This window comes from Ranitomeya imitator, chromosome 5 (genome assembly GCF_032444005.1).
Source record: "Ranitomeya imitator isolate aRanImi1 chromosome 5, aRanImi1.pri, whole genome shotgun sequence".
Classification (NCBI taxonomy): Eukaryota; Metazoa; Chordata; class Amphibia; order Anura; family Dendrobatidae; genus Ranitomeya; species Ranitomeya imitator.
In genome coordinates this window covers 438936866-438952821 of record NC_091286.1, presented here as the reverse complement: position 1 = coordinate 438952821, position 15956 = coordinate 438936866, and the positions used below count along the sequence as shown (strand labels likewise).

General features: G+C 42.8%; 1 protein-coding gene across 1 annotated transcript in view; it reads left to right on the top strand.

Moving 5' to 3' along the window:
* LOC138638119 (probable cation-transporting ATPase 13A5) overlaps positions 1 to 15956 on the top strand; it is a 611270-nt gene that overhangs the window by 355484 nt on the left and 239830 nt on the right. The window contains exon 18 of the mRNA XM_069727143.1: positions 9810 to 9934. Within this exon, the coding sequence (XP_069583244.1) occupies positions 9810 to 9934 (125 nt within the window). The remainder of the gene's footprint in view (positions 1 to 9809; positions 9935 to 15956) is intronic.

The window sequence follows — 15956 nt, the reverse complement described above, 5'->3', positions numbered from 1 at the left end:
ACCGCCTTCATTCCAGCCTGGAAGACCGAGCTTAAGTGAATAAATTCAGGCATGACTGACCTCTCATAGGCACTCTGCCGCTGCTGCAGGCGAGCAGACCCAAGTAAAGTAGTGGCAGAGGGCTGGGAGAGGGGAAAACCAGCCAGTGAAGCCTCCCTGGTTGCTCCATCGCTGGTGGATGATTGGGATTGAGCCTCTTCATTGGCTGGTCGATGAGGGGACGCTCTAACAGAGGATGATCCAGGTTATGTGGTGCTGCTCCACGTTATGTGTGGAAAATAAATGAAAAACAGTAAAAAAAAGGGGTTAAATAATAGTAAGACAACACAAAAGATACTCACATTCGCTGAGCAACCGCAGGCTTCAGAAAAGAAAGCCGATGATGGTACTTATATTTTCTGAGTTTTCGAGCAGCACCACTTTGAACCTGATTCTCCTCTCTCATGTCCTTATTGAAGCGATCCTTTATCGAACGCCAACGGACTTTTATTCTCTTCACTGTGAAGGGGGGAAAAAATTAATTGTAGAATGATGCACCTACATTAACAGGTTCACTGCCGTGTCAGACAACATTGCAATACTTACGAAAATCCTTTCTGGCCGGAGCAGCAAACAGTCTGCAAGGAGCAGAAAAAAATTAGTACAGAGTATAAACTGCAAAGACAAACAGACATTTTTAAAGCTTCTATACTTACATCCAAAGTCTTGTGCTTGCATCCAGAGTCTTGAGAGTATTGAAATTGCTGTAAACCAGCTGAAACCAGTTCTTGGACATGTTCAGTCTGAAGTACGCATGCGTATCAAATGCATGCGTACGCATGTCCTTGTGTACAATGCGTTCCCATAGATAGTAATGCGTTTTTTGAAGCACTCATCTGCAATCATCCGTATGCGCATGATTTCACAATATTTGATGCCTCAAAAAATGCAACATGTTGCATGTTGCTTTTGTCGAACACTGCTGCACACCGCAAAACAACGCACGCGTACGCATCCGCATGCGATTGCATGCAAAAGCATGTCCCGGCATACACCATGTTAAAGATATGTACGCATGATGCATGCGGATCATGGGCTGCGCACAGAAATGCTAATGTAAACCCGGCCTTAGACATATATCAAAACTGATGCAGGCCATGATAAATCAATCCATAAATTGACACTGGTCAAAAAGAAGATAATGAAAAAGGATGTACTCATCTAGATAGCTGCCCATCCCTACGCATTTCACCTCAGGATAATAAGCCAGGGTTCATCAGGGAAAAGAAAAGGGCTATTCTCAACAAGAGGCAGCTACAGTGAACCGCATCTCATCATGACTGTTCACAATGAAGGGTTACGTGTGTCTCCCGGTGTTAGTATTTAAATACTAGTCAGAAGGTCTGAGATCAGATACCAGGAGACCTTTTAATACAGAGGGGTAAGTCAAAAAGTGGTTAGGAAATAGTCTGGGGTCAAATGCCTAAAGGGTACATCAAAACCAGGGAATACAACAAACGGATTGTCAGAGGCCAAGTTAGCTACCTGAAGTCAGAGACCATCAAAAGCAGAAGCGATATCCATGAGAATTGTCACAACAGACCCAAGGCGAAAAAACAAGATCAGATGTCTAACACAGAGCAAGTACACACACCTAGTTAAGGCAAAGCTACAGCTGACAATGACGACTAACAGCTGACTTGCTAAGTATCTTGCAAATGATTAAGGATGGAAGGTGTCTGAGGAAACACCTACAGACCAGCCCAGACTGAGCAGTAAGGCAGTCAATCAAAATACTGACATCCCAGCACACCCCAGGATCAGATTGAATGACCGGAGTGTCACTGAGAAAACCAACAGTCCAGCAGACTCCAGATTTCAAAGAGCTGCTGAGCAAACACTCACAGGGTCCCAAGGCCTCAATCAGTTATAAAACTGTGACAAACAGTAACTTAACTGTGATATCGGACTAGACAAGTTAGCTTTTGCTATCCTTGTGCATCCGTAAGCCTTAGGCACCTGTGACTCTGTGGATTATTCATTAGCTGTCCTTTCTATGATCACTTTTAGTTGGTACGAACTACTGAAAATCGGAAACACCCCATTGTTCATTGTTACAATTTCCACAGCAGCGATAATCCAGCAGTTTCTCTTAGGATCAAATGCCCTTTTTCTTTCTTTCAATGTTCTTTTTATTAAGAAAAAGACAGCATATTACAAACTTTATCATGAGAACAACTATAACAAGTTGAAGTCAACTAAAGAAATACAGGCGTAACAATCCTCATGCATCGGGTATGAATCCAACTAAACCTCCAATATCATATTTTTCAGTTAACTACTTGTTTAAAAAAACATTTGTAAACATCAGATTGAGAGAGAAAAAGGCCTCTAGGTAGAGGATAAAAGGAGGAAGAGAGGGAAGGGGGGGGGGAGAGACGGGGAGGGGGTGGGACACCCTGGGATGGGGTGCGATTATGTTGAGATTGTTGCAAGATAGGTTGACTGAGACCTAAAATGGATCCATGGTGCCCAAAGGAATGCAGTGATGGTGTGGTTAACCCTGGCCGCCAGCTCCTCAACCTGAAACAGTTGATCAATTTTTGAATACAGTTGTTGGCTCGTGGGTATTGTTGGCGGATTCCAGTTAATCGGGATCAGAGATTTCCCAGCCACCAGAATAAATTGAGCTAGTTTATTGTCACAATTATCATTAGGCCAGATATGTAAGTTTAGGAAGACATTTTCTAGTTTCAGAGCGACCCTCCTCCCCAGCAACTTGCTTATAACCGAGGCCACCTCACTCCAAAATGGACTTAAGCGTGGGCAAGACCACCATATGTGTTTATAGTCGCCCACACCAGCACCGCATCTCCAACAATTAGTGTTTGAGTTATGGCCCGAACATTGAATCTGTTGTGGTGTGATATACCACCTAGTTATGGCTTTATAGGAATTTTCCTGGATACGTACACATTTTGAAGGACCATGAGAATTTTTATATATTTGTTTAATCTGCTTCTCGGAAAGAGGAGTGCCTATGTCTTTTTCCCAACGGGCTATATATGCCCTCTTTAAAGGTACATCCATTTTGAGTAGAAGTTGGTAGATCGTTGAGAGAATTTTTGTGGGGGGCTTCAATCTGGCGCATAAGGTCTCGTAGGGAGATAAAGTTCTGTCCAAGTCAACCGGGTGGGTTCTTTGGCAGAGAATGTGGGAAAGTTTTTCGTGCTGGAGGAATGTGAGGCCCGACAACCCAGGAATCTTATATAACTCCTGTAATGGAAGAAGTGTCCCATTTTCAAACAATTGTTCTATCGGGACATGGGTGGCTCGGAGAGGAAGGTCGTCTAATAAATTGGTGACCTTGGTGAGAGGGGAGAGGGCAGGAACTAAAGCAGAACCCAATTTTTTCCAGATTTTGATCGTGGCTAAAGTGTGATCGTTTTTGTATTCGGTTAGGTTCTGTAGTTTATTATTTCCTAATATGATAACACGAAGGGGATAAGGGGATATTGCCTCTTCTATATCAAGCCATTGCTTATTCTCTGAGCTTCTAATCCAGTATATTATTCTGGCTAAGTGGGCGGCTTGGTAATATTTAATTATATCTGGGGCACCCATTCCGCCCATGTCTTTTGGTAAGGTAAGGTTTGGTTGATGCGTGGTTTGCATTTTTGCCATATGTATTTAAAGAAAAGGGAATGGACTTTAGTTATGAAGGAGGTGGGTATTTAAATTGGGAGCATGTTGAAAATATATAGAAATTTTGGCAGTATGAGGCTCTTTAATATGTTCTTTCTTCCTATCCAGGATAGTAAGGTATCTTTCCAGGAACGGAGGCTGGCGGATACTGTTTGAAATAACTTTTTAAAATTAAACTCAAAGAGGTCTTTATGGGAAGCACTTATCTGAATGCCCAGATATGTCAGACTTTTAGATTGCCAAGGAAAGGGATAGGAGGTCTTGAGCTTCTTCACTATATTATTGGGCAGGCCTAAGTTTAGTATCTCAGATTTGGTTTTGTTGATTTTGTAATTGGCCAGATTGCTATATTTTTCTAGGACTTTTATTATCACAGGGATACTACTTAAGGGTTTGGTTATTACAAGCAAGAGGTCATCTGCAAATGCTGCTGTTTTATAGTGTGTGCCTTGGGTTCGCAGACCTTCAATCCCAGAGTTTTGTTGAATGGCCTGTAAAAGGGGTTCGAGAGATAAATCAAAGAGTATCGGGGAGAGGGGGCAACCCTGTCTCGTTCCATTGAATATTTGGAACGATTCTGTGAGGGAACCGTTTAACCTAATTCTTGAGGTTGGAACTGTGTACATGCCCATTATTGCAGACACTGAAGATTATGGGAAGCCAAATTTCAGTAATGTTTCCTGTAGGAAGAGCCAGTCCACCCTGCTTTTTCAGCATCCGTACTTAACAGGGCCAGTGGAATATTTCTCACTTTTGCATATTATATAAGATTTAGGATCTTATACGCTTTATCCTTCCCCTCTCTCCCCTTCACAAACCCCGTTTGGTTTGGGGAAATTAGTTGAGGAAGTACATCCGCAATTCTATTGGCCAGCATTTTTGTGTACAGTTTTAGATCCATATTTAATAAAGATATAGGCCTGTAACTGCCACATTGCTCCGGATCTTTTCCCTCTTTCTAAATTAGTGAGATTCTGGCCTCTAGATGTTGTCGCGGAGCACTCCCACCTTTTTGAAGAGAATTACACATATTGAGGAGATGGGGGAGTAGGATTTCTGAGTTGGATTTATAATAATATGAGGAGAAACCATCTGGACCCGAAGCTTTCCCTTTTGGGCAAGTTGCCAGGGTAGACTGGAGCTCCACGAGTGGAAATGGTTTGGCGAGGCGTTGTTGCTGCACCGTGTTTAGGGTTTGGAGATTTAAGTCCTTCAAGAAGGATTGGACATCCTGTCTTCTTTGAGACATTCCCTCCCCTCCCTCCACCGAGCGTATTTGGTACAGAGATTTATAAAAAATGCAATAATTCTTTTTCAATCTGTGAATAATTCTGGGTCTTAGAGCCGTCTTTGGTTCTAATTGAATGTATAAAGGTGCGGGTCTACTTTTTCTTTATTAAGGACATAGTTAATTTAGATGCTTTGTCTCCATGAACAAGTAGACATTTTCTCCATGAGGCAAAAAATTTAGATGACTGTTCTCTTAGGAGGTCTTTTAATTTTTACCTCTTGGTAGAGAGCTCTAAAAGAATTTGTGGGAGAAGTGTTTTTTATGCTGGCTTTCTAAACTAATTATTTCTTCATGAAGAGAGTTGATTTCTTTGTTTTTCAATTTATTTAAATATGATGCAATGGAGATGAGTTCTCCTCTTATCACTGATTTGTGGGCTTCCCAGAGTGTTATGGGTGAAGTCTCGGCGTTATTATTGAGTTCGAAATATTTTGTATGGCCTTTTTGATGCGTGTTTTGGATGAGGGGTTGTCTAATAGGGAATCATTTAACTGCCACGTTCTACATGGGGAAAATTGTTTAGACAGAATTAGTTCGACTAATACACATGCATGGTCAGAGAATATACAGGAGACTATATCAGCTTGATGTACATTAGATAATAGAGATCTTGGAGCAAAGACATAATAGATACGATGATATGAACCGTGTGGGTGTGAAAAGAATGTGTAATCTCGCTTCGTTGGGTTAAAGTAGCGCCAAAGATCTATCAAATTTAGGGAATGAAGGGCAGTCTTCACCCTTGCTAGATCCCTCAATGAGATCGCACTTCTTTTTTTTGTAGTGTCAATGGAAGGTTCAAGACCTAAGTTAAAGTCTCCCCCTAAAAGGAGGACACCCTCCCTGAACTCCCTTATTTTCTTGAATATGGCCAGTAGCCATTTCATTTGTTTCTTATTTGGCGCGTAAATATTATAGATGGTCACAGCCTCACCAGCCAGGATTCCTTTTATAAAAATAAAGCGACCATTCACATCTATGAGCTGGTAATGGAGGAGAAATGGTATATCTTTAGCTATGGCTATTGACACTCCTCTCAATTTCGGTTGGGGCGATGTGGCATGGAACCATCTGTCATAATGAGCTTTCTCAAATGAGGGAGTTTTTTTCTTTAGTAAAGTGTTTTTCCTGTAACAATAGCAAATCTATACCTTTTTTCTTAAAACCTGAAAGAGTCTGGCCTCTGGGGATCGGAGAGTTGAACCCATTCGTATTAAGGGTCAGAAGCTTGAGAACCTTTGGAGAGACGGTCATCTTGATGACTTGTATGTCAGCGGTGGACATCCCAAGGTGCCTGAAGGGGGAAAGGGTGAGAGAAGGGAAAAGGGCGGGAGGATGGGGGGGGGATATAGAAAGATTACGGAGATAGATTAGCATGTATTGAAGGGGTTTAAAGTAACTTATAACCAAACGAAACATGTTGTAAATTAAGGAGCTGGGAGATACATAAAATTGCCAGCTAGGGGGAAGGCAAAACTATCCTTCATTAATCATTATAATGCTCAGTTCTAAACCGAATTTTAACCGTAACTAAATTACACACAGATGATTAATCAGTAATATATTGTTGGAAGGTTTCCAGATAAGGATCCGAATCCCAAAGGAGACAGAGTCACAGCTCCCAGTGTGGGGGGATCAGACCCTAAGTAATTATTTCCGTCATATGTAGGTGAATCTTCCTCAGGTATCTGGGTCTTTGGTGGGTGTCATTCTTGAGCCTCTGCGTCTCGACCTGTGAGACTTGGGAGTGGAGACTTGCTGCCAAGGGGGAGGGAGAGGGAGGGGTTGTATAGAGGAAGCAGCGTGGAAAGTCTCGATGTCCGGGTATTGGTCCAGGGAAATGCCAAGATCTTTGCATAGCTTTCGGATTTCAACTGAGGATCTAGCTTGGAGTCTTTTGTCTTCTGTAATAACCTGTATTCCAAATGGATAGAGCCATCGATACTGAAGCTTTCTCTGGAGAAGTGCCTCAGTGAGTGGTTTGAGAAGTTGACGTTTCCTCAGTGTGATCGCTGAGAGGTCTTGAAATAGCTTGAGGTGCGTACCTTCAAATTTAACTTCCCGCGCTTCTCTTGCGCGTTTCAGAATCAATCCTTGGTTTGGAAGTCTAGAAATCTGCACAAAACGTCTCAAGGAGGGTCTCCTTGTTTAGGTTTAGGACACAACGCCCTATGGATTCTCACAATGTCGATGGTCTGAGGATCTTGTTCCAAAAGGATTGAGCGGAAAGTCTCAGTAGCAGCCTTATTTAGGGCCTCATAGGCTACAGATTCGGGTAGTCCCTTTATCCGTATGTTGTTTCTACGCTCTCTGTTTTCATGGTCCTCTAGAGTGGAATGAATGATGTGCAGTTGTTCCTCCTGAGCCTTAATGCAGGTGAGGATGGCATTGGAATATTCGGTACAGCTGGTCTGTGCATTTTCCAAAGATTCTAGCCTAAGACCCTGTTGTGATATTTCTTGTTTAATGCCCGTAAGTTCCTTACCGATGGGTTCTAAGGCTTGGGCTAATATACGTTTGATGAAGGAGCGTGTCACTGGATGTTCCTTGCTGCTAGAACCAATATCCGAGTTGCTCTCTATATCTGTGTCTGTTTCTCCTTCTGGAGCAGAATTGGATGGGTAGTTTGTTTTGACAACGCTAGGAGTTGTAAGGCTTTTTTTAAGTATTTGTCTAGGTCTGATTGAGAGGTTAGAGCATTAGCTTTGACTGACTTGGGTGTCTTGGTACTAGATTTCACCATTGTGTGGTATGGCGAAGTATGAGTAGAAACAGGAGAAGCAGCTGTTTCCTCACCCTGCTGGCAGGAATGGATTAGTAGGTGTTCATTTGGTTAGAGCTTAGTCCAAGGGTATGGAAAAGCTTGAGCAATTGTTTGTGGCTATGTACTATACGTCCGCAGACTATTTGGAGAATATAGAGGAACGAATCTCCTGATCGGCCACTAGAGGTCAGTCTAAGATTGTTATATTTCCAGAATGATCTCAAGTTCTCTATTTTTAGAATGCAGAAGAATTATCTCAAGAGAAAGTTTATGGATTGGTTGTCAAGTTTAATCAAATTGGTGTGTATATTCCAGACAATGATGTCTCTTAAGGTACCGTCACATTAAGCGACGCTGCAGCGATATAGACAACAATGCCGATCGCTGCAGCGTCGCTGTTTAGTCGTTGTGTGGTCACTGGAGAGCTGTCACACAGACAGCTCTCCAGCGACCAACGATGCCGAAGTCCCCGGGTAACCAGGGTAAACATCGAGTTACTAAGCGCAGGGCCGTGCTTAGTAACCCGATGTTTACCCTGGTTACCATTGTAAGTGTAAAAAAAAAAAAAAAACACTACATACTTACATTCCGGTGTCTGTCGCGTCCCCCGGCGTCAGCTTCCCTGCACTGTGTCAGCGCCGGCCGGCCGTAAAGCACAGCGGCCCTGCGCTTAGTAACCCGATGTTTACCCTGATTACAAGTGAAGACATCACTGGATCGGCGTCACACACGCCGATTCAGCGATGTCAGCGGGTGATCCAGCGACTAAATAAAGTTCTGGCCTTCTAGCTCCGACCAGCGATGTCACAGCAGGATCCTGATCACTGCTGCGTGTCAAAAACAACGATATCGCTATCCAGAACGCTGCAACGTCACGGATCGCCATCGTTATCGTTCTAAAGTTGCTCAGTGTGAAGGTACCATAAGATGTTAAAGTGTGCGTATTTAGCCTCATAGAATGATGTGGAAGTTCTTATAATCGGTGGGAACAGGGTAGAGGAGGCAAGGCAGATCTCCTCAGAAGGCGCTGGAGGGGTTAATTCTTCCTCCCCCTGGTCCCAAGTGGCTCACCCTGCTAGTGGCGCGATGAAGGGGGAAAAAGGCACGTATTTGGGCAGGAATCCCCTTTAAAGTGAGCCGGTCACTTACTGTGGGCAGCAGGTTAGGCACCAGGTATAAATGATAAACGGAGCCCCAGGTCTCCCTCTCGGCCTGCAGATGCCTCCCCACTTCCCCAATGCGCTCACAGGGTCGTCTTAGGCTTCAAGAGTCAAGAGCGACCGCGTCTGAACTTGCTGCAGCAGAGCAGCGCTCACCTAAACTCCGCTTCCCCGCGCCGTGGGGGGCTCTGTTCCAGTGGGCGGCGGATCAGGCCAGGGGTCAGGGGTCTGAGCTACAGCTCCGGTGTCCCTCAGTTAGCCGAGAGCACAGCATAGAAAGCCGCCTCGGGGATGATTCCGGGTGCGGGGAGAGCTAAGGAGAAGGAGCAACCGGCGAGCGTCACCTCTATCCTGATGGCCACCACCCCGTTCCGGTAGGGCTATTGCCGAGTGCCGCCCCGAGGTCTTCCTACCTCCAACTGCAGCCGCAGAAGTTCTCTGGCCGGGTCCCGGATGTCGTATCGGCGCTTTCCGGCAGGCCCCGGTCTTCCCGTCTCAGCCCGTCCGTGGCCCCCGAGGAGAGCCCCCTCACTGCTCCCGATCGCCGACAGGCAGCTCCTCAGCCATCTCCCAGCGTCCCACAGACGGCGATGCTTCACCGCAGGGTCCATGGTTCCGGGTTCACAGGTTGGTGAGTTCTCGGCGCTGCACAGCTGCAGATCGCGCCGGCAGCACCTGGCTCACGGTGCCTCCAGGTCCGGTCTCAGTGCAGCCGCTTCACAATGCAGGGTGGCCACCCAAATGCCCTTTTTCAATGACCATGGACACATATTAGGGTAAAATAATAGCCAGCTAACTGTAAGAGTAATGCTTGCATGTTGCATATTATAAAATATAAACTGTAGGTATCTCTTAAATGTCAATAATCTCAGAATTCATTTTTTAACTTTAAGAACTTTTTTCTTTCCAGAGAAGACGTGGAAAATGAGCTTCAGTTCCTAGGCTTTTTGATCATGGAAAATAAACTGAAGTCTGAAACAAAACCAGTTCTGAATGAACTTAAATCTGCAAACATAAGGACAATCATGGTCACAGGTATGGTTGAGAATTTGTGGAAAACTTCAGATGAGATAATGAATTTGCTTGAAGGTGTTGGCTACATTCATCAGGTATAGCAGACACAACATCACGAGTGCTGCTCATTGTCTGATGCAGAAGTGAGTAGTGCCTCAAACATTATCAACTTAGTGATAAACAATTGAATAACAGATGAAAGCTTTGTTCGATTGTGTGTCTTCTTTTGTGTTTGTGTGTGTGTATATATACATATATATATATATATATATATATATATATATATATATATACAGTTAGGGCCAGAAATATTTGGACAGTGACACAATTTCCGCGAGTTGGGCTCTGCATGCCACCACATTGGATTTGAAATGCAACCTCTACAACAGAATTCAAGTGCAGATTGTAACATTTAATTTGAAGGGTTGAACAAAAATATCTGATAGAAAATGTAGGAATTGTACACATTTCTTTACAAACACTCCACATTTTAGGAGGTCAAAAGTAATTGGACAAATAAACATAACCCAAACAAAATATTTTTATTTTCAATATTTTGTTGCAAATCCTTTGGAGGCAATCACTGCCTTAAGTCTGGAACCCATGGACATCACCAAACGCTGGGTTTCCTCCTTCTTAATGCTTTGCCAGGCCTTTACAGCCGCAGCCTTCAGGTCTTGCTTGTTTGTGGGTCTTTCCATCTTAAGTCTGGATTTGAGCAAGTGAAATGCATGCTCAATTGGGTTTAGATCTGGAGATTGACTTGGCCATTGCAGAATGTTCCACTTTTTGGCACTCATGAACTCCTGGGTAGCTTTGGCTGTATGCTTGGGGTCATTGTCCATCTGTACTATGAAGCGCCGTCCAATCAACTTTGCAGCATTTGGCTGAATCTGGGGTGAAAGTATATCCCGGTACACTTCAGAATTCATCCGGCTACTCTTGTCTGCTCTTATGTCATCAATAAACACAAGTGACCCAGTGCCATTGAAAGCCATGCATGCCCATGCCATCACGTTGCCTCCACCATGTTTTACAGAGGATGTGGTGTGCCTTGGATCATGTGCCGTTCCCTTTCTTCTCCAAACTTTTTTCTTCCCATCATTCTGGTACAGGTTGATCTTTGTCTCATCTGTCCATAGAATACTTTTCCAGAACTGAGCTGGCTTCTTGAGGTGTGTTTCTGCAAATTTAACTCTGGCCTGTCTATTTTTGGTATTGATGAATGGTTTGCATCTAGATGTGAACCCTTTGTATTTACTGTCATGGAGTCTTCTCTTTACTGTTGACTTAGAGACAGATACACCTACTTCACTGAGAGTGTTCTGGACTTCAGTTGATGTTGTGAACGGGTTCTTCTTCACCAAATTAAGTATGCGGCGATCATCCACCACTGTTGTCATCCGTGGACGCCCAGGCCTTTTTGAGTTCCCAAGCTCACCACTCAATTCCTTTTTTCTCAGAATGTACCCAACTGTTGATTTTGCTACTCCAAGCATGTCTGCTATCTCTCTGATGGATTTTTTCTTTTTTTTCAGCCTCCGGATGTTCTGCTTCACCTCAATTGAGAGTTCCTTTGACCGCATGTTGTCTGCTCACAGCAACAGCTTCCAAATGCAAAACCACACACCTGGAATCCACCCCTGACCTTTTAACTACTTCATTGATTACAGGTTAACGAGGGAGACGCCTTCAGAGTTAATTGCAGCCCTTAGAGTCCATTGTCCAATTACTTTTGGTCCCTTGAAAAAGAGGACGCTATGCATTACAGAGCTATGATTCCTAAACCCTTTCTCCGATTTGGATGTGGAAACTATCATATTGCAGCTGGGAGTGTGCACTTTCAGCCCATATTATATATATAATTGTATTTCTGAACATGTTTTTGTAAACAGCTAAAATAACAAAACTTGTGTCACTGTCCAAATATTTCTGGCCCTAACTGTACATACGTATGCACAAGTGCTTCTCACTAAATTAGAATATCATCAAAAATTAAATTTATTTCAGTTCTATAATACATAAAGTGAAACTAATATATTATATAGAGTCATTACAGACAGAGTGATCTAGTTCAAGTGTTTATTTCTGGTAATGTTGATGATTATGCCTTACAGCTAATGAAAACCCCAAAGTCATTATCTCAGTATATTAGAATAATTAACAAAAAACAACTGCAAAGGCTTCCTAGTCATTTAAAAAGGTCCCTTAGTCTGTTTCAGATGTCTCCACAATAATGGGGAAGACTACTGACTTGACAGATGTTCAGAAGGCAATCATTGACACACTCCACAAGGAGGGTAAGCCATTAAGGCTCAGACTCATTGCTATAGAAGCTGAATGTTCAGAGTGCTGTACCTAAGCATATTAATGGAAAGTTGATTGGAAGGAAAAAGTGTGGTAGAAAAAGGTGCACAAGCAAGCGGGATAACCGCAGCCTTAAAACGATTGTTATGAAAAGACCCTTCAGAAATTTGGGGGATATTCACAAGGAGTGGACTGCTGCTTTAGTCATTGCTTCAAGAGCCACCACACACAGACGTATCCAGAACATGGGCTGCAAGTGTGGCATTCCTTTTGCCCAGCCACTCATGACAAATAGACAACACCAGAAGTGTCTTACCTGGGCCAAAGAGAAAAAAAACTGGACTGTTCCTCAATGATCCAATGTGCTAATTTCAGATGAAAGTAAATTTTGCAATTAATTTGGAAATCAAGGTCTCAGAGTCCGGAGGAAAAGTAGAGAGGCACACAATTCAAGTTGCTTGAAGTCTAGTGTGAAGTTTCCACAATCAGTGATGGCTTGGGGAGCCATGTTATCTGCTGGTGTAGGTTCACTATGTTTTATCAAGACCATAATCAGCCCAGCCGTTTACCAGGAAACTTTAGACCATGTGTACACGTTCAGGTTTTTTTGCATTTTTTCGTGCTAAAAACGCTATAAAAACTCATTAAAAATGCATACATTATGCATTCTATCATTTAGAATGCATTCTGCATGTTTTGTGCACATGGATGCGTTTTTTTCCGCGAAAAAAACGCATCGCGGTAAAAAAAATGAGCATGTTCATTATTTTTGGGGATTTTCTGCGTTTTTCCCGCAATTCTATGCATTTGGGAAAAAACACGTCAAAAACGCATCAAAAACGCAGTAAAACGCATGCGGATTTCTGGCAGAAAAGTCCGGTTTGTGTCAGGAAAATTTCTGCAAGAAATCCTGACGTGTACACATACCCTTAGAGCACGTCATGCTTCCCTCTGTTGGCATGCATTTTGGAGATGGAGATTTCTTTCTCTTGCAGGACTTGGCACCTGTCCACACTGTCCACAAAGTATCACTGTGCTTCATTGGCCAGCAAATTCGCCTGACCTTAACCCCATAGAGAATCTATGGAGTAATGTTGAGAGGAAGATGAGAGACACCAGAACCAAAAATGCAGACACGATGTACGCTGCTATCAAAGCAACCAGGGCTTCCATAATACCTCAGCAGTGCCACAGGCTGATTGCTTCCATGCCATGCCACATTAACACAGAAATTGATGCAAAAGGAGCCCCGACCAAGTATTTAGTGCATTTACTGAACATACATTTCTGTAAGCCAACATTTCGAATTATAAAATCATTTTTCAAGCTGGTGTTATAAATATTTTAATTTACTGAGATAATGACTTTGGGGTTTTCATTGGCTATAAGCCTTAACCCCTTTACCCCTAAGGGTGGTTTGCACGTTAATGACCAGGCCAATTTTTACAATTCTGACACTGTCCCTTTATGAGGTTTATAACTCTGGAACGCTTCAATGAATCCCAGTGATTCTGACATTGTTTTCTCGTGACATATTGTACTTCATGATAGTGGTAAAATTTCTTTGATATTCCCTGCGTTTATTTGTGAAAAAAATGGAAATTTGGCAAAAATTTGGAAAATTTTGCAATTTTCCAACTTTGAATTTTTATGCAATTAAATCACAGAGATATGTCACACAAAATACTTTATAAGTAACATTTCTCACATGTCTACTTTACATCAGCACAATTTTGGAACCAAAATTTTTTTTTGTTAGGGAGTTATAGGGGTTAAAATTTGATCAGCAATTTCTCATTTTTACATCTTTTTTTAGGGACCACATCTCATTTGAAGTCATTTTGAGAGGTCTATATGATAGAAAATAACCAAATTTGACAACATTCTAAAAACTGCACCCCACAAGGTGCTCAAAACCACATTCAAGAAGTTTATTAACCCTTCAGGTGTTTCACAGGAATTTTTGGAGTGTTTAAATAAAAATGAACATTTAACTTTTTTTCACAAAGAATTTACTTCAGCTCCAATTTGTTTTATTTTACCAAGGGTATCAGGAGAAAATGGACCCCAAAAGTTGTTGTACAATTTGTCCTGAGTACGCTGATACCCCATATGTGGGGGTAAACCACTGTTTGGGCGCATGGCAGAGCTCGGAAGCAAAGGAGCGCCATTTGACTTTTCAATGCAAAATTGACTGGAATTTAGATGGGACGCCATGTTGTGTTTGGAGAGCCCCTGATGTGCCTAAACATTGAAACCCTGAACAAGTGACACCATTTTGGAAAGTAGACCCCCTAAGGAACTTATCTAGATGTGTGGTGAGCACTTTGACCCACCAAGTGCTTCACAGAAGTTAATAATGCAGAGCCGTAAACATAAAAAATCATATTTTTTCACAAAAATTATCTTTTCGCCCCCAATTTTTTATTTTGCCAAGGGCAAGAGAAGAAATTGGACCACAAAAGTTGTTGAACAATTTATCCTGAATACGCTGATACCCCATATGTGGGGGTAAACCACTGTTTGAGTGCATGGGAGAGCTCGGAAGGGAAGGAGCGCCTTTTGACTTTTCAATGCAAAATTGACTGGAATTGAGATGGGACGCCATGTTGCGTTTGGAGAGCCACTAATGTGCCTAAGCATTAAAATCCCCCACACGTGACACCATTTTGGAAAGTAGACCCCCTAAGGAACTTATCTAGATGTGTGGTGAGCACTTTGACCCACCAAGTGCTTCACAGAAGTTTATAATGCAGAACCGTAAAAATAAAAAATCATATTTTTTCACAAAAATTATATTTTCACCCCCAATTTTTTATTTTGCCAAGGGTAAGGGAAGAAATTGGACCCCAAAAGATGTTGTACAATTTGTCCTGAGTACGCTGTTACCCCATATGTGGGGGTAAACCACTGTTTAGGTGCATGGGAGAGCTCGGAGTGGAAGGAGCGCCATTTGACTTTTCAATGCAAAATTGACTGGAATTGGGATGGGACGCCATGTTGCGTTTAGAGAGCCACTGATGAGCCTAAACATTGAAACTCCCCACAAGTGACACCATTTTAGAAAGTAAGAAAGAGCTTTGAACCCCCTGTTAGGGCTAGTGGAATGCACCAAGTAAATATAGATGTTTTATTGTAATTGATGCGTTCGCAGCCCGGGGTCCACCGTGCAGGAGAACCTGCTGCTAGCAATGGCGGCACTATATGGCGGTATGAACTAGCTCTGTTATTTCATTATTTCACAGAGTAGCCGTGAAAGCAAAGCACTGCACCCTGTTAGACTTCACAGAGGCGCAGGCTAACTGCCCAACAGAGAGCAGTCAGTGGTCATGCATGCACACAAAACTCCCCGCCGGAGGTGCCAGCATTCTAGGGGCTTATTTCAGCCAGGTCCTTGAATACATACAAACACAAAATCTCCTCGCCTGAGGTGCCAGCATTCTAGGGGTTTATTTCAGCCGAGTCCCTGAACACAATCTTTCATGACCACACTGGCGCAAAGCACATAACTTAGAAAATAGAATTATTCTTACCGTTAATTCGGTTTCTAGTAACTCACCACGACAGCACACCTGGAGGATGTTAAACCCTTTCCTAATAGGGACAGGAAATGACAAGAGGTTAAATAACCCCTCCCTCATCCTCCCCCTCAGTGTTATTATAAAGGACCACAGGAGAAGGAATGCTTCAAATTATATTTATTCTTTTCAGAACGTATATCAAGCAAAGGGAGGGA